General features: G+C 39.5%; 1 protein-coding gene and 1 long non-coding RNA gene across 2 annotated transcripts in view; both read left to right on the top strand.

Moving 5' to 3' along the window:
* The window catches only part of LOC119478400 (ephrin type-A receptor 6-like), a 69,978-nt gene that overhangs the window by 16,677 nt on the left and 34,391 nt on the right, over positions 1–18,910 (top strand). Inside the window, exons 3-6 of the mRNA XM_037753123.1 lie at positions 10,204–10,332; positions 10,938–11,087; positions 11,173–11,334; positions 12,451–12,679. Coding sequence (XP_037609051.1) covers positions 10,204–10,332; positions 10,938–11,087; positions 11,173–11,334; positions 12,451–12,679 — 670 coding nt within the window. The remainder of the gene's footprint in view (positions 1–10,203; positions 10,333–10,937; positions 11,088–11,172; positions 11,335–12,450; positions 12,680–18,910) is intronic.
* LOC119478412 lies at positions 1,036–8,830 on the top strand. Its single transcript, XR_005204442.1, has 3 exons — positions 1,036–1,206; positions 5,165–5,168; positions 8,652–8,830. It is a non-coding gene; the product is annotated as an uncharacterized LOC119478412 (long non-coding RNA).

The following is an 18,910-nucleotide window of genomic DNA, read 5'->3' as shown; positions in this document are numbered from 1 at the left end:
GTAGTTAGTTTAATAACACATATTAGCCATGAGTGGGCGAGGAAAGGCAACTAGGTGGGAAGAGCAGTCGTGTAAGTCAAAAAGTAGAACGTACTACAGCCACCTTGTGTTGAATTCAGAGATGATCACCTAGATCTACTTCCAGCAAAGTTCTCATAGAAATAAATTGTCAAGAAGGATTTAATGATGGCGTTAAATTAAATACTTATACAGTTAACTGAATATTGGCTTTAAAAACTGACACATACATGAAATATGACTATTATTATTAATTAAGTTGATGTCCGGTTGAAGCCGTGTCACCTCACCAGTAGTGAAAGGAGAGGCTTCTTCTCATGTTAGTAAGCCTGGTCTTTATGAAGCCACCACTGATTTGGAAGATGATCTCTTTATCTGTGAGGGAAAAAGTTCCATCTAATCCTCTTTTCAGCGATGAACAACCTTCATACAACTTTCCACTGACTAACATCAGTGGCTGTCAAAGATTCCTGTCAGGTGCTGAGTGCAGAACATAAGCTGCCGGGAGGCATGGTGCAAACACACCGTCCTAACAAGTAGAGTTAGAGACTCACCACAAGTGCTCAATGTCTGAGCGTCTCTGCACAATATGATACGGCTTTGCAACTGCTTCTGAATGGCATGGAGAAGGCTGGTGTGTGTCGCTGTGAAGTCAGCGGGGGACTGTTACAAGCCGGCATCATCGATTTTCAAAGCAGGATGCAGAACGGTAGTTTTCCCTGAGAGGTAGGAGTCGTCCCTGAAGCCCGGTCCAGACAGCAGGGGGAATAAACATATTGGGATTTACGTGCACGGGTTGCAGCTGTTCTGCCCAGCGTTGAGGAGTGGAACAAAATCAGTACAGGGAGGAGGAATGGGAGAAAACAGGCTGTACCCCTGTACCTTAGAATGAGCTGTTTATATCTACATAGGGAGCAGGTCCTCTCTTCACGGAGCCGGCCGCCTGGTTTCACGTTGTTATGAGTATTGCAAAAAGATGCTGTATATTGCAATATATTGACATATATCACCTTTTTTCAATTGGAAAATTATACAGTTTGTCAAAATCTATTTTATCTTATTATACTTATATAAGATACAGTTTTCACTCTGTTCATCTCAGAGTTTTCATTCACATATCTTGAGGTCAGAGGTCAAGGGACCCCTTTGAAAATGGCTATGCCAGTGTTCCCCTTGCCAAAATTAAGCGTAATTTTGGAGCATTATTTAGTGTTCTGTAGCGTACCAATTGATTCCTTTGGTTTTCCAGTTTGAGTTTACGATACCAGTATCTTCACTCTAGCCGGCAAGCTGTCAGATTGTTAAGATGTTAGTAGTTTATACAATATAATAAAAGATTGATACTTGACGTTCGTGTATTGATACAATATTGCTACACAAAACATTGCGATACTATACTGTATTGATTTTTTCCCTCACCCCTAGTAAATATGTTCTCCTGTGGTAACATGACAAAAGGGATTCAAAAAGGATTGCACATCACACACACACACACACACACATCAGAGCATGTTGCAGAGGCTCAGCGAGCAGCTGACGCACACACCTTCCAAATCTCAACAACGTGTTGCGCAGCCCTGCAAGCTGATTGGTTCATAGAACTTCCTTCACAAGGCATGTTCGAAACAGAAACAAAAATATATTCACATTAGTACAAGTATAAACAAATCAGCTATGCAAATGTCTCTGAACAGCACAAGTGTACTGTATGTTAGTCTACATGCAGCCCAGATAAGCATTTTCCACTCTTAACATTATAAAAGCTATCACTGCAGCCACAAGTACCAATCCACTCAGCGTCGCTCCAGTACATTAATATGGCTGCTGCCATAAGGAACTGACGTAAACTGAGCAGCTGCTATGTGTCTGTCCACTTCATGTCTGAAGAGAGACTGAGACTCTTCAAGTAATTGGTCATTTACTGAGCAATAGTGATGAAGTCTGCCATGATTCTCCCACTCTCTCCTTCGAATCACCATCTGTATGCATACGCCGTAGTCATTAATTGCGGTGTTGCAAACTTTGTTAAAATCCCTTTGGACCTGGAGAAAGTGCATCTGAACAAGCAAAAGTCAATAGGACTCTTCACAGGGGCAGGTCTAATTGTAGAGTGGGTGTCGTTGTGTTGCTACGAGGTGTTTTAATTGCTTTTTGGATTAAGTGAGGACATTTTTAACAAACTAAAGGGGCATGATGCCAAACTAAGAAATTAGGCCCAAAACTGTTTTAGCATTAGTTTTCCAAATCTTCAGTATTTCATCACAGGGTCAGCTTCCAAACTAATCCAACAGTGACAGTGTCTGCCCACTGTACGTGACCAGACTGGTGACAAAATTTGACGTGATCTTATCCCTACTCATCTTACTTTGTCATTATAGTGACGGCTGAGACGCTAAGGGCAGCTTGACGCTGAAGGTTTGTGCGTGGTTAACGTTGTGAAATGGTGGCGGTTAGGTTTAGGCAACAAAACTACTTATGTAGGGTCAGAAAAAACATCATGGTTTGGCTTAAAATAACTACGCTTGCAACGTAAGCTAAGCTACGGACGTAACGTCATGTGACTCAGTGGCATAGCGTCAAGTAACATATCGTCACGAGACATAACGTCATCGGTAAAAATCACTCAACATTTGGTTTCACACGAGACACGAACGCTGGTCTCCTAAGTAAAAGTTTGTCTGACCCGTCCACCACCCATCCCTCCCACCCTTAGATGACTCTCTTGCTCTTAATGCTACGTCTGTTGCTCTGAGCATCTAATAATGATGCGGATGTGTTTTTATTGGAGTGAGTTGAAAGTCCAGTGCATCTCATACAGACGCTAAAAGGTGCCTTGTGTGTCGGTATCATGACGCCGAGGGCCACTTCCCAAGTGTTGCAATTTGATGCCAAGGCTGCGCTCCCACTCATATATATATGTATGGGACTGATTCACTGCACAAAGCATGCTGGGATACCTGCGACCAAGCTGAGGGTGCGACGAGAGGGCGTGACAATTAAAAAAAAGAAAGAAAAATAAACGGTGCTCGCATGAAGACAGCCAATCAAGCTGGAAATGCCAAAGTGAGACTAATGATATTTTGTATCGTAATTGATAATCTATCCATGTAAAAAAAAATGTTTTTAGTTACAATAATATTGTTTGAACTAACCAGCTGGACGTCCGGCTGTCTTTAACGTTAACAGCTGAGTTCAGATCAGGAGTAACGTTAACTGCATTTGATCTAAAATCCACTTCTTGAACAGCATACGTTTTTTTACAGCTTTTTTACCCTTATTAATTTATATCGTTATCATTTGACAGAAAACAGTTTTGTTGCTTTTTGGTAAATGAAAAAAAATGGGGGGATAATATGGACACCCATTCCCTCAAGCGACTAGCGGTGCAGGGCGGATGAGAGTTTATGCGAATTAGTCGCGTACAGTGTGCAGACACCGTGAGCCTTTTTTATAGGCCCAGTTTCAGGAAACCCGGTATTGCACTCCCATATCGCAGTATTAGTGTCAGTTTAACACATCAATTAGTCCTACATGTTGTACTCCAAACCTGGTTTGTGTCTGCTACAGTCTGCTAAGCTCGGGCTAATAGGCAGAGCGATTAGGAGGTGCATATCTGATTGCCTCGGAGAGCGTGGGTTGCAGCTCATCTTTCAAACTCTGGCTTTGCATTTGTTTTCTCTGCTCTGAACCATGCCACATCCCAAGGGGGCATTTTAGCACACTGAGGCACACAGAGTGACAAATTACCATTTTCTCTTGTTTGTATGCATAATGGAACTTCAATTACTTAATGCTGATCTTATGCAAACCAGAAAGCCTGCTTTCTTTAAAGATACTGAGTTTCTGGTCTGTAAAGAGGGCACTCAAATGACCAAATATAGAGTGTATATGTTGAAGAAACTCCTCGAAGTGTGTTTGACTCTTGCTTAACGTTACAAGTCCTTTCTATGACTTCTACAGCATTTCCACTTTTATACACCAGCAGAAAATCTCAGAATAACAGGCTGACTGGCATGTGACAAAGCACTGCAGTCCTTGCAGTCTTATACAACTCAAGCCGGCTCCTCACTTTAGTGAGCACAGAATGAACGTTTGAATTTTAGATTTTTAGCCATGCTAGCGGCACGGCTCTAGGGATGGCGATGTCAGTCTGTCAGTAAGTCCACCACTTTGGTCCAGTCTGACATATCTCAACAACTATCGGATGTGTTGCCACGGGATTCGCTACAGATATCCAAGTCCCCTTGAGAATAAATCTTAATGACTTTGGTGATCCTCCCTCTGACCTCTAGCGCCACCAGCAGCCGCCCAGATGATGAAATGTAAACTTTATAATCCCCTGATTTCTCATGTAGGTCCATCATCTAGGGTTGTAAATCACAAGTTTTATCACAATACAATATTAAATAGATTCTTTGGACAACCATACAATATTTGCTGATATCCCAAAGTCTGCCACGATATGATTTCGATCCGATTCAATTCAGGGGCCTGCGATCAATATGAGACAATAACATATTTCATATATATTTAACACAATCAGTTACATTTATATGAACTCACAAAAAGTAACTTAATTATGATTTGACAATTTTATTACTGGGCTCTTCCAGACATTTAAATGAAAAACAATCTATTCTTTTTAATAAAAAGAAAATAAATAGACCTCCTGCACTTTAAAGTACCACATTTCTCGTGTTTAAGAGCAGATGTTTTTATCTGTTAAGAATTTCAAAATAAAGGCGTATCTTAAAGATGACGATGTATATCAATATTTTCACTTTGCATGGATGATATTGGATCGTTGATCTTTGAATTGATAGATCAATCCAGATCGATGTATCGTTACAACCCCACCATCGTCAGGTCAAAGCTTCAGTTTATCCAATACTTTCTTTGGTTTATGACCAAATAACTGAAAAACTAGTGGCATTCCCATCAGCCTCAACTGTACTTTGTGTTTATTGCTAATTATTATTGCTAATTAGTAATAGCACACTAAACTAAGATAGTGAACACTAAACGTCAACATGCTAGCATTATAATAGTAAGAATGTTAGCATGCTAACACGAGCATTTAGCTCAAAGCACCACTGTGATTAAAAGGATACTTTCACATTTTTTCAAGTTCGTCCTTAAACCACAGTCAAGTGCCCATATGAACATTAAAGCATATGGCCAACACATTCTCATCCCGACTCATCACATACCGGCGCTTTGTCACACCCCTTGGTGGCGACGGTTTCTTGTGCGGCGGTGTCTTGTGCGGCGGTGCTGAACGCAGGCGGCCGTGACAAAGCCTTGGTATCTGACGCCCTGGGAATGAGAACGGGCTGATATGGCCCCTTGCTGTAACCATTCCTCCTGCTCATACTGGCCATGAAGAGATCGCTTCCTAACAAGCTTCTAATGTCAGTTTTCATTCAGTGCAAAAATGTATTCCAAAGTTTATTTGAAGTTTTCTGGGGCTTCAGCAGCCGAGTTAATCAATTGGGTATCTTCCGACGTTACAGCCTTTTAATACAAAATTCCCTCTTCTTGTTTCCCCAGACAGTGTTTCTGTGCTGAGCTGCAGTGGAAGGAGAGTATAACACAGAGAGGAAATGTTGTACTAAAAGACAGTAGCTTTGGAAGACATCTGGTTGATTTGTCTGACTCAAAATGAAAACTTTAGTTTCAGCTAAACTTCTGAATTTTGGCACAGAATGAAAACTGTGAATTGTGTCCACCATTTCTCACATTAACTGCATTAGAAAGGAATAATTACAACAAGTAAACCTGTTTCAATGTTCATATGAGCACCTGGCTATTGTTTTAAGACACAAAAATTTAAAAATTGTGAACCCTTGCTTTACCCTTACCCTGACCCCTTATAGCCTGACAGACCTGCTAGCATGGCTGTATGGTAAAACAAAAGAGTTGACTTAGATGCAAATAATATATACAAACATACACACTTACAATAATAGCACAGTAGATGTGCATACAATAGCACAAAAAGCACCACTTTAAATCTTGTGTTTACCAGAGATGTGCTCTTAAGTTTCTTGGAAATAAGCCATTCAGCAAAAAAACGACTAATCAAGTAAATAAATCTTATCGACTAAGAGGGGGCAGCCCTTATATACTATAGTTTGGTGTCATCTTTAGCTTATTATAGAATGAACATACAACTAAATCCTACCCCAAGAGACTTTCTCCATTTTCAGATTTTACTCATTAAGTTCCCACTGCAGTGATATATGCATGATTACATACTACCTCAGAGTTCACTTATCATAAAGGCACGGGCACAGCATTATTATCTGGCAGGAGTTCCAAATGAAAGAGGAAGTGATTATGATTGATTAATCATTTAGCCCCTGGGTGTCTATAGAGCTAATTTAGATAGCTTAATTAATATTAGATTAATTGCTTTTGTACTGTACACTCTAGTCAAGGTTAAAGTGTTATTTAATAATTTATATTTGAGAACACTCTACCTCAGTAGTTTCAATTACCTCTTCGACTCAACTCTTGTCTGTCATTTATACCCTTACTGGGTCTCTCTTTGTGCAACACATTTAAGATAGTCATCATTAAAGGAGCAGTGTGGCGGCATCTAGCAGTGAGGTTGCAGATTGCAACCTACTGAAACTTCTCCAGTGTGCCAAGCAGGTAGTAGTGAGAAAATTACTAATCAATCACAGTCAATATTACAGCTTTATTGATTTCCCCCCCTAAACTACATTATTATTATCTAACGATACTGCTGAACCACATTTACATAATCTTTTTCAAGATGTCCACGCTTACTTAATGTTTGTCCTCTGGGTTTGATACTCTAACAAATCACACATAAATACATCAATACAATACTATAAGGAAGCTGATAATCAAACATTACATTGTATTACCATGCAGTGGTGACAAATAAAATCTAAGCTAAATAAATATTTACTGTGTTGCTTACCTACAGTTATCTAAAACAGGTTTTAAAGGAGCAGTGTGTAGGATTTGGCAGCATCTAACGGTGAGGTTACGGATTGCAACCGACTGATACTGCTCCTGTGTGCCGAAGCGTGTAGGAGAACTACGGTGGCCGACACAAAAACGTGAAAGGCCCTCTCTAGAGCCAGTGTTTGGTTTGTCCGTTGTGGGCTACTGTAGAAACATGACGGCGGGCTCCGTGAAGAAGACCTGCTCCCTACGTAGATAGAAACAGCTCATTCTAAGGTAACAAAGACACACTTCTTATTTTCAGGTGATTATACACTAAAGAAAACATACTTATTAATATCATATTCCATTTCTGCTAATAGATCCCCCTCAATGCCTCCTTTAAGGACTGTGTAGCCACAGCATGTGTGTGTGTGTGTACTCTAAAATGAAAAGTATGCATATCACATTCAAAAATGCAGCTTTGGGTAATTTTCTCCTATCGAACACCCCATTTAGCAGAATTACATAATGTAACATGGTGGAGGGTGAAATCAATAAGCAGTCGCAGAGTGCTTTCCATTTAGCTACTTATGCTTTCTCATGTCCTCCATCTGTTGACATGGAAATACTGTAACACAATCAAAACAAGCCTCGCAGTGTCCCAGCGGTTGGTCCAACCTTATAGCTTTGATTATACTATAAAGTCTAATAGAAGATAATGACCAGGAAATTAATTCTCCCATTAGTTTCCAAAGAAACAGATGGAAATGATGGCACATTAAACAAATAGAAAGTCCTCCCATGTCATGCACTTCGGATATAATCATGTCCAGCTGTGTAACTGACACAATCTCAGCTGCTCATTTGTTGCCACAGGAGTTGTGAGAGAGAAGTTCTGTCAATACACGTTAGAGCTTTTGAAGCTCTGATCATCACGCCGTTAAAGCGGAGCAGACAAATGAGAGAGTCTGGCTGATGCAACAGCTTGAAAACATTGGTGGTGAAGCTAACTCGGTGTCTCTCAAACCTCATGTTTCTATAGAAATTAGGTTTCACCACATGCAATAGCAGGAGCACAGGTCGAACATCTTATGGAACTGCTCTGAAACCAGAGAATTCACAGGTGCATGTATTGTAATATAATGCAATATCAATATATTTTCTACTAATCTGAGAATAACATATCAGATAAGAGGAGAGTATGGGTTAGGGGGCGGTTTGTGATTTTCCTTGTTGGCTAGAACATTTTGTAGGTGAAGTTATACAAGTAATAATATTATTTTCATTATTATTGTTAGTATGATTATTATATTTCCAGTTATTTGTTATTGTAATTATTGTTTTTAGTGTTTTTTATTTATTTATTTAATTATTCATGTATTTATCATGATTAACCCGATTTATTGCGCATTTTTTATCCGTTCAAAATGTACCTTAAAGGGAGATTTGCTGCATTTAGCATAAAAAAATATGCTCAAATCATAACATGGCAAACTGCAGCCCAACAGGCAACAACAGCTGTCAGTGTGTCAGTGTGCTGACTTGACTATGACTTGCCCCAAACTGCATGTGATTATCGTAAAGTGGGCATGTCTGTAAAGGTGAGACCCATGGGTATCCATAAAACCCATTTTCATTCACATATCTTGAGGTCAGAGGTCAAAGTAACCCTTTGAAAATGGCCATGCCAGTTTTTCCTCACCAAAATTTAGTTTTTGAGCGTTATTTAGCCTCCTTCCCAACAAGCCAGTATGAAATGGTTGGTACCAATGGATTCCTTAGGTTTTTTAGTTTCATATGATACCAGTATCTTCACTCTAACTGAGCCTGATACAACCTAAAATGCAAGTTGCGTTAATGCGTTAAAGAAATTAGTATCGTTAAAACTAATTTCCGTTTTTTGCCAGCCCTAATTTATTTATTTACTTTTTGAAGAGCGTTCTTGTGTCTTTTAACATTATGTTTGTTTATATGTTTGTATGGTAAAGAAGCATGGCAAAACTATGTCTTGCTATCTTGGAGAAATGATGCTTCACAATAAAAACATTTGAAACAATTAAAAAAAAAAAAAAAAAGGAAAAACAGCCAATTCTAGTCACTCCAATCGAATGATGAATGACACAAATGATAAATGGCATCTAGTAATGCCCATAGGACGCTCTTATTATTGCATACATGCCCAACAGAAACTAATTTAATAGTAAACTAAACTGTCTAGACTTTTGACATGAAAATCTTAAATAGGATAGACGTCATAACCTTTCTGTACATAGATCAACTGTAGGTTAAGGGTGCTGTCATACCTAACCTGTTTGGTTCAGTTAAAATGAACTCAGGTCCATTTGCCCGGTTAGTACAGTTCGTTAGGGCTGGTGTGAAAGCTGTCAATCGAACCCTCGTGTGGACCAAACAACCAAACCGAGACCATCTCAAAACATGTGTCTCGGTCTGCTTCCAAGTGGACTCCGGTGCTGCTCGTTTGTGGTGTGAAAGCAAACGAACCAACCACAGGATTTTATGATAGCAGATATGTGATTTTAGCATAATCTCCAAAGGTAACTACTAATAAATCCATCTGCTGATTGTGAAATCTGTTCAGGAAGCAAACTGTATTTAAGGCCATGTATAGAAGCACGTCAGCGCGGATGTTTTCCCTGATTAATAAGTCAAAACCAGTTAAAATTGCTGCTCTTGTATCTGACTCTGTGTACTTCGTCAGTTCATTAACTCCATTAAAAAGTGTGTGACAGCGACCACAGTACGCCGATCATGCACGTGTCCATGCGCTCCCCAACCTTCGCACTATGCATTCGCGTCAGTCATCTGGGATCGTTTTAAGTGTTGCATAAACTTCTATCAGTCACTGGAATTGGATTTCCCCATATGCGTCCCGATGAACCAAACGGACCAATCAACAAGTTACCTGTCAGTCTGTATAATTTCATGTTTACTTCTCTGGTTCGTTTGTTAAAAGGCAGTGTGAACAGGAACCAAATTGAATTAAAATGCAACAATTTTTTCCTTTGTCCAGACCAAATGAACCTCAAACGACAGGTATGAAAGCACCCTAAAACTACTGGTGTCACATTGATAATCATTATCTGTTTGTGTCTTTTTTTTAATGCCGTGCTGTGAGTGGTGGAGTCAAACAATTTTTTTTCAGGATTGTAGGCAATAAAGTTACTGACTAAATAGTCTTTTTGTTATATTGTTATTTACAAATGAATGTACCCATAAAGTATTTTCTTCCTATATTTTTTACAGTGGGACGCTATCACAGAGATGGATGAGCAGAACAGACCTATTCACACCTTCCAGGTTTGCCACGTAATGGAGCCAAACCAGAACAACTGGCTACGGTCTGGATGGATCCAGCGGCAGGCTGCACAGAGGGTCTGCACCACATCATTACATTTCACCTCAAACACATTGTACTTTGCCAGAAATTTGAATCAAATGAAGTGAAGCAGGGCCGGCTTGTGACATTGTCTCAAGGTTGGGAAAGTGTTGAATTAATAACTGGAGGGAACACAATCTTCTCCATAACAAATGAGGGAATAAATTGTAATCTTATGTACTGTAAAGTAACAAAAACGTGACTTCATTCTGATAGAGAGGGGTTGATTTTTCATTGTCAATACAGAACAGTCATACAACACAGAAACTGCTGAACATCCTACGAGTCTGGCTGGGCTGATGTTACCACATCAGTTTTTCAAATGACTGTGCACATTTACATTTTATCAGTTTTCATCGTTTGCATTTATCCTTTACTATTGCTTGTCTGTAATTTTATGCCGTCGTTTTTGCCTATTTGAATTACTTTTTATTTATTAATCAACCAACTCATTGCATTGATGCTTACACTTTACTGATTTTTGTATAATATGTAAAGAAAATGCCTGTTATTGGTAAGGCGATATGTAGAGCCGACTGCAAAATATTGAATAGTTCTGTATATGTAATGTCTTTATTTATGTATCTATATTTTAACTCAGGTATATGTGGAGCTGCGTTTCACACTGAGAGACTGCAACTCCATCCCTTGGGTGTCTGGTACCTGTAAGGAAACCTTCAACCTGTTTTACCTGCAGACGGAAGAACCGCTCTCTTCAGGGACACGTTTTCGGCCTTCTGACTATGCCAAGGTTGGTTATGGGAGCCGTATCATGAAAAAGAGCTCTCTGTTGTAGCTTCTGGTATGATTTGGTAATTGTGTGTTGTTGCTGTAAGGTGGACACCATAGCGGCAGATGAGAGTTTTACACAGACAGATCTCGGAGATCGCGTTCTTCGCCTCAATACCGAGGTCAGGGAGGTGGGACCGGTGACACAGAAGGGCTTCTACTTGGCCTTCCAGGATGTGGGGGCTTGTATTGCTCTCGTGTCTGTCAAGGTCAGTGAACAGAGGTGGTGTGACATGTGTTTGCATGAACTACACTGTAAAAAAAAAAAGAATGTAAAATAACGGAAAATTTCCGGCAGCAGGGGCACCAGAAAATTTCTGTTAAAAAACGGAAAAATACTGTCGGTTAATTAACATAAATAAACTGTAAAAAAAAAACTGTAATTATCTTTATATAATTAGCCTTTATTACTGTAAAATTACAAGTAATATTTTACTTTTAACATATATTTATTGTTAGAATAGTCATACACCATAAATCTAAGACCATTTACATATAAATCACAAATGAAACATGTAATTTTACGTTGCAAAAGCCCAAATTTACATTAACTCTCAGAAGTTTTGCAAAAAAATCTGTATTTTTACAAGAAATATTTTTAGAATTCCATGAAATCCTTTTCTTCTACCATGAATTAATTGTTAAAATAGAGTCATAAACATCTAAAAAAACAGAATAATTATCTTTAAAAATTATCAAGAAAAATTTAAATACAGATAATTACGATTGTGATTACAAAAAATACTGTAAATCCAAGACCATTTACATATAAATCACAAATGAAACATGCAATTTTTACATTTTGTTTCTGTCTGTAAAATTTCTTGAAAAAAACTGTAAAAAATGTGTGTTTTTTTTACAGTGTACAGCAACGTATACTCATACAACAATTCGTATGAAAAGTTAATCATCAAATAACTTATTCAACAAAACAACTTAGTTAGCTTTAGGAAAAGATCATGGTTTGGGTTACAATAACTCTGGAAGTGGCGTTATTTATGTACGGAATTACGTGACAAAAAAATAAACGTTGACTTCTGGCTTCACACGGGGTACAAACAGCGGTCTCCTGGGCGAAAGTCCGGTGTTTTTTGACCCACCCATCCACCCCATCCTCCTCCCTACGCGGCGTTTGTCGCACTTCATACTTCCTGGTTCACAATTACGTGGATTATATATGAGTTAATTTTGTGGGATATATACAGATTATAGTGCATCACTTTGTGTCTTTTCGGTGTATGAGGCTACAGCCATGAACTTATCAGTTTTATTTCTTTCACAAGACTGGCAGTACTTCAACTTCCTGTTTTTCCCTCTCACGTAAGGTGTACTACAAACGCTGCCCGTCGACTTTAAGGAACCTGGCAGCGTTTCCAGACACGGTGCCCCATACAGACTCGTCCTCTCTGGTGGAAGTAAGGGGCGCATGTGTGGAGAACGCAGAAGAGAGGGACACACCCAAACTGTACTGTGGTGCTGATGGAGACTGGCTGGTACCGCTGGGCCGCTGCGTCTGTAGTATTGGCCATGAGGAGATGGATGGCTACTGCCGGGGTAAGAAGTGTGTTTGTACTAATTTTAGAGCAGACCACTAACTAACAGTGTACGAACGCTGGAGATACGGAGAAGGAATCAAATGTTGAGAGAAGGCTTTACATTAACAGATCTCAAGGGCCTCCCCAGTGAGTTTACAGAGCTGCTATTCCCTCCTCTCACTCTAAGATCCTGCATCCTTCTCTGATCCTCTCCATCCACATCTCTCTTCATCTATTCACAGCTCCACCTCCCCCTCATCATCTTCTCTCCACTCTTGTCCTCTTTGTTTACGCTTCACTTACATCCCCCTTCTCTCTCCTCAGTGTCCCTTTATTTGCTCTCTTTTCATTCTTCCCTTTTAATTCTCACTCTCGCCGTCTCTCATCACCATCCTTCTCTGTTATGAGATCCTAAACAATGTGGATAAGATGAGATTTAGAGTGCCTCACCGAGGATTTTCTGACATTTAAAAATCATTACTCTGGCTCTCATGAGGAACTTTCTGGACTCTATCAATTATTTGGTTTAAATGGGAAAGTCATTTCTTGTAATATCAAGCTTTTTTTGCTGTTTTGTATGTCTGTTGTTGCCTTGATAAATATCATGCTGTGGTAGATAAATGCAAACATTCACCCACATAAAACTCTCAAATCTAAGAACTTTGATAAATACCCCAAAGCTTCTGTAAAAGGTTGTTTTTTTTGGGATGCCTCCTCTCTAATTAGTCGTATCAGCATTACCTAAATATGGCCTATTGTCAGCAAAACAGATAAAGAAAAAGTTAGTTCCAGATAGTCTTTGGCCTGGTTTCTCAATTAGACTGTGCAGACAGGCTGGGGGCTAGCTGGCTAATTGCCTCCATTTGTTACTTTCACAGCTAATTTAGCTCGCACCTAGTCTTTTTTAAAACTCCCCCAACCCTCTCTTTCATTTACGAAGCTCAGACTTACTGTTGTAATTAAGGCAGGTGCTAAATGGAGCCACACTGCGTGATTACAATTGAAGTGCACCTCGTGTTACTCGCTACATTTTGCAGACTTACAGAAGTCTCAGCTGGTTGGGGGTGAAATTCATGTAGTACCCCTGTGGTGATGTGGTTACTCGGGTTATTACAGAGAGAATTCCAGCAGTCATTAGTACGGTTGATATGTAGGACAGGCTGTAATATCTCCTTTATTTGCTCCGCGGGTGTAATTCTTCTTTTTATCTTCTGCTCTGTTTCTGTGCTTCTTATTTATTCTTTCTCTCTCTCTCGTTCGCTCTCGTTCATCTCAAAGATGTAGTTAAACAACACAGAAGCCTGTCAGGAGGAAAGATTACTGATGAGACGGCAGCTTAGGAGCAGCACTCTCGTGGTGTCCCTCGTAAATGTCCTGCATCTATATTCTGCCTGTTCCTCCCCTTTGGCTCACAGTAGTTGCTGCTCTCAACTGTACAGTAGCTGCAACAGTGTCTATAGGTCAGTAACTCATGTAGCAGTAACCCACTTGGCACTTGGAAAACACAATGTATGTTTGTCTATTTATTCAGTCAAATTTTATTTTGCAATATTGATAATGGGATATTATATTTCCTTAAAAATCTATTTAGAAACTGCTCATGGATTAAATAACCAGACAGAAATGTCTGTTTTCAGATAATCCAGCAAATTAAACAGCTGAAATAATCAAGGTAATATCGCCATAAATCAGTCCCGCTCTTCATCTGCCCACAATGGTCTAATACAGCCTGTCGTATCAAAAAGACAGCTACCTCACGCTAAACGATACGGCAAAATCTCTGACAGTGGACAGATTTATATCACCTCACAGTATATATCACCCTGTTGCCCAACTCCAGTTGGACTGATTTCAGGGAGATTTGAGGATGTTTCAGGGAGATTCGACACAACAAGCTTATTTTTCACAAATATTTAAAGAAACACACTTAATATTTGGTATCTTTAAGACTGCAAGTATTATTGCCACTCTAGTCTTCATTTTCTGACTTGCTATTAACCCCGTAAAATTAGCTGTATACAATAATACTGTATGTGAATGTACTAGGGATGCACGATCCAATACGCCAGATCAGTATCGACACAAACGTCAATGTCATTATAAAATTCATTCAATTGTTTCCGCTACCAGCTACATTCATTCAGTCAAGACAGGCTGTGCCTCAGCGTCATGTTTCCTTACATTCCCATTTACATAGGGGTGACCCCGAATAGTAAACGATGTGATCTAAGGCAGTGATTCTCAAAGTAGGGTCCGGGGACCCCCAGGGGTCCATGGCTCTCGGTCAAGGGGTCCGTAAAATAATTTGGTATCAATTTTAAATCTGTGCTGTATCATTAAAAAGTGCATATCTCCAGATGGGGACCATTTGCGCCAATAAAACAAGCATATTGTGTCCATTACTCCCACCCACATTAGGTTTGGGCCAATAGAAACTATGATATGACTGTGACATACAACAATAACTTCATTATTTTTAAGTTGAAGCACTTACTGAAAGTCAGCTTTAGACTGATACATTTAAATATCTGGATTTATTGGGACTATGTTGGTCTTGCCACTGTTCATTTTCTGAAAGCTTTATAGATCAATTACTTGAAATGTGGGCTATAAATGCTGTCAAGTTGAGTCCAAATGCGATGTGAATAAAATCCCCCTCTGTTTAAAAGGTATATACAGTAAGTGCTATTGACATTCAATAACATTGTAAATTCCATCGCTGTGGGACTAATAAAGGATTATCTTATCTTATCTTAACATGATTCATACTGAAACGTGTTTCTGTCTATCAATATCAAACAGGTCTGAAGTATTTAGGCTGAAAAGTTTTAGAGTACAAATAGTTCCAAGAGGGGGTCCATGGAAAATGTTCTCCCCTTTAAGGGGTCCCTGGCCCAGAAAATGTTTGAGAACCCCTGATCTAAGGAGCCTGATGGTGTAGTGTTTTTGTCTCTTGAACCTTTTGTGGGATCCTTTTTATACCGCTCTCATCTCTATTAGCTGCTGGGGATGATCTTTTTTCAGCTCTGTGTAACTTTTATGTTGTTGAACAGGAAGCTGCAACTCTCGTGACATTGTGCCTTGTTTTGTCTAAAGGTTTCCTCTATCCCACCAGTTTCGTCAAGTCTTGCAGGGTCTAGATTGATTTGTAGTGCATGGAGTAAGTGAAACCAAGCCAAGTTCACATACCTGTCGTCTCCTCTTTTGACTGGATTGGCCTGGGGAGACTTTAAATCGTCCTACTTATTCTGCTGACGTAGGCAACACTTGGTCCAGTTGAAATTCCTTGATTTACTTTTGCCATCCTATAAATGAGAAAGTGTAAGTCAATGGGCTATACAATCAGCAAAATCCACTCCAACAGGCTTGAAAACATACACAAACTAAACAATACACTTCTATGAAAGAAATCAACTTCAGGAGGCCAAATTGGCGGCAATCTTGAAAAATGGCACCATCGTGGATTTTCAAACGGCCAATCGGACAGATTTGATCAGAGAGCTCTGGAGAACAAACACACCAAATGTAATGCTTTTATTATCATTATCTGCATGATTCCTCTCAAATATTGATGTTATTCGCTCCACTATGAGCTGAGGTATCAGAATCAGTATGGGGAGAGAAAAATCAGTCAATCAATCAATTAATTACAAAAGACAAACAACTACAGAATAATGTAATCAACCATAATAATGACTTAATACAGAGTTCAAATCAGGATTTACTGTATGCAAAGGCAACAACCATACTGGGATTAAGATTACTTGATGAAAATGCTGTACAGAGTTATACATAATTAACTATACTGTTGTAGCTAGTTACTACATTACAGTCTCTATAATGGTACTTACTTACACATACTTACTGATTGTACAATGTCAGCAAAATACAACATATAAATACAACTTAAAAACTGTTATGAGGCCTAGAGTATATTTTCACTTTTGACAGAGCTAGACTTGCAGTTTCCCCTGGTGCTCAGTCTTTGAGTCTGCTAAACATTTCCCAGAGTTATCTCCCTACTGGACATATCATCTAGAGAGAGGAAACAAACGCACTTTCCATTAGGGCTGTTCCTTTCAGATTCACCCTTCTCCAAAATACCGTTATAGCATCCTGGGTAACCAGATCTACAGTCCTGCTATATGCTCTATTGTTTTGCTGTGTTGGTTTCAGAAATGTCAGGTAACATCTATCGAGTTTGATCTGCTGTGCAACTCTCAAAACGGCCTCTTTGAACTCATTAACATTAGCTTAAAAGAGGCGATCGATGGTAACAACACATTACGGGCCTTGCAATTAATGATTTATGGCTTTAATGAATTACGGCCAATTCGTTTTTTCGCATCAATAATTTCCATAGGTCTTGCAGAGCTCGCGCCGTGATGAAGATGTGCACTTTGCAAGTAGTTGCAGGAAGTTTAGGCATGAACTTGCGGTGACTTCTGCTTTCTCCTCGTTTTCATTTTGGAACACTGCTTCAAAGGGTACTGTGATCAAAGCTGTCTGAGAGGCAGCATGGGGAAAGAGCAAAAGAGGGAGAGAGAGCGCTCGAGAGAGAGAGAGAGAGAGAGAGAGAGAGAGAGAGAGAGAGTGAGAGAGAGAGAATAGGGAAAACCCCAGCGCTTCCAAATGTAAGCAGAGCTCTGCGCGAACACGTCCATCTTTCCCTCCCAGCTGCCTAAACAAAGGCATCAGCGCTTATCAAACCCTGCTTTCCACCCCAATAGCATTCTGCCAGACTGTTTTGACATCTCAATCGAGTGCTTTATTATTCCATTCCTTTCATTCAGTGTCAGCCACAAGAGGATTACTCAGAGATAGGCTGGTTATATCATGACCTAGATAAGGCAACATCATAGTGCTAATGCTATTTGTTCCACATCCTTTCGTCACACCATCATATTCAAAAGGAGGCAGTGTATTGTGGGCGAAGCTAATAGAGACGTCTTTTTGAATTTCATTTGAATCAGAATAAATATGTAGACAAGACCAAAAACCCACCAGGAAGCTAAGTGATTGCTCAACAGCTGCAACAAAATATGTTGGTTTCAACATAACCTTTTGAATGATCATTTTTGCCGCTACTTTTCATAACGTCGAAACGAAAACACAGTCCAGTTTCTCTTCTTACTGTAAAGATGAATGGAGAGGACGCAAATTAACAGAGGTTATCAGAATCACACAATAAAGTCCATCATCCCGTTTCTCTTTTTCCCCTGGATCCATCGGTGTCAGAGTTCTCCAGAAATCGACTAAACTTAGCTTCCTCACTGATGACCTCTGCTGTCTCAAGATACAGGATTGATCAGGCAGGAAAAGTACAAACTTGTGACCTTGAATCCAGGTAAAGTGGAATAGGAAATGAGGAAATCAATATGTTTCTCTTAGTTGTATCTGAGCCACTGTGCCCCTCTTCTGTCCATTAAGGCCTGTGTTTACTCTGTCCTCTATAGCGCAGCTCAGCCAGACTACAGCATCACTCATTCTCTGTGAACTTTCCATCTGCATATCAAAGCTGAGAGTCCAGGGTAAACATAGTCTCTGGCTCCATCTGTTTCTGACAACGTAAAGCCAAGAGAAAACGCTACACACCCAAACAACTCAAAATAACTTAGATGGCACGTCATTACTTTTCTGCAAATGTGCAGGTGCTGAACTTCGTTTGACCGAGCCCCTGCATGTTATCTATTGAAACTCAAATCTCAAGTATTCTTAAGTGCTTCTCTTGACCTGAAGCCAAAGTTTAATCATCACTGCACGGCGTTCTTTAAGCTGCTCTGATAAATACTTTTATAGATCAAATTAATGTGTAATTTTAAAAAGAGATCAGCTGTAGTGATGAATCCACAGAGAATTACTCTGCAGTTCCCCTCAGCTCTACAGAGCTTGACAGCATCTTGCAGGTCATTGTTTTTGTTTTCCAGCCCACAAATTACTGTTCTGATTCACTTACTGCTCTGATCAGCAATGTGTTCAGCAATCAGGCAGCTGTTTTAAGCGAAAACGCTCTAGAAACCCATTAGGGCTGGGCAATCTGACAATATATATCATCAAAACAGTATGAAAATGTCTATCGCATATATTTTTTCTATATTGTTTCTATCGCAATATAGGCTAGGCCTATATTTATTTATTTTTTATCTATGATTTCACTTAAAATTGTTATGTTCATTTTGCACTCAAGTTCTTAAAATACTCAGTACTTTTTTCATTTGTCAAGTGTTTAATTAATACATGAGTACACAAA

Source organism: Sebastes umbrosus, chromosome 2, assembly GCF_015220745.1.
Source record: "Sebastes umbrosus isolate fSebUmb1 chromosome 2, fSebUmb1.pri, whole genome shotgun sequence".
In the NCBI taxonomy this organism is placed as follows: domain Eukaryota; kingdom Metazoa; phylum Chordata; class Actinopteri; order Perciformes; family Sebastidae; genus Sebastes; species Sebastes umbrosus.
This window is presented reverse-complemented; position numbering and strand designations above follow the sequence as displayed.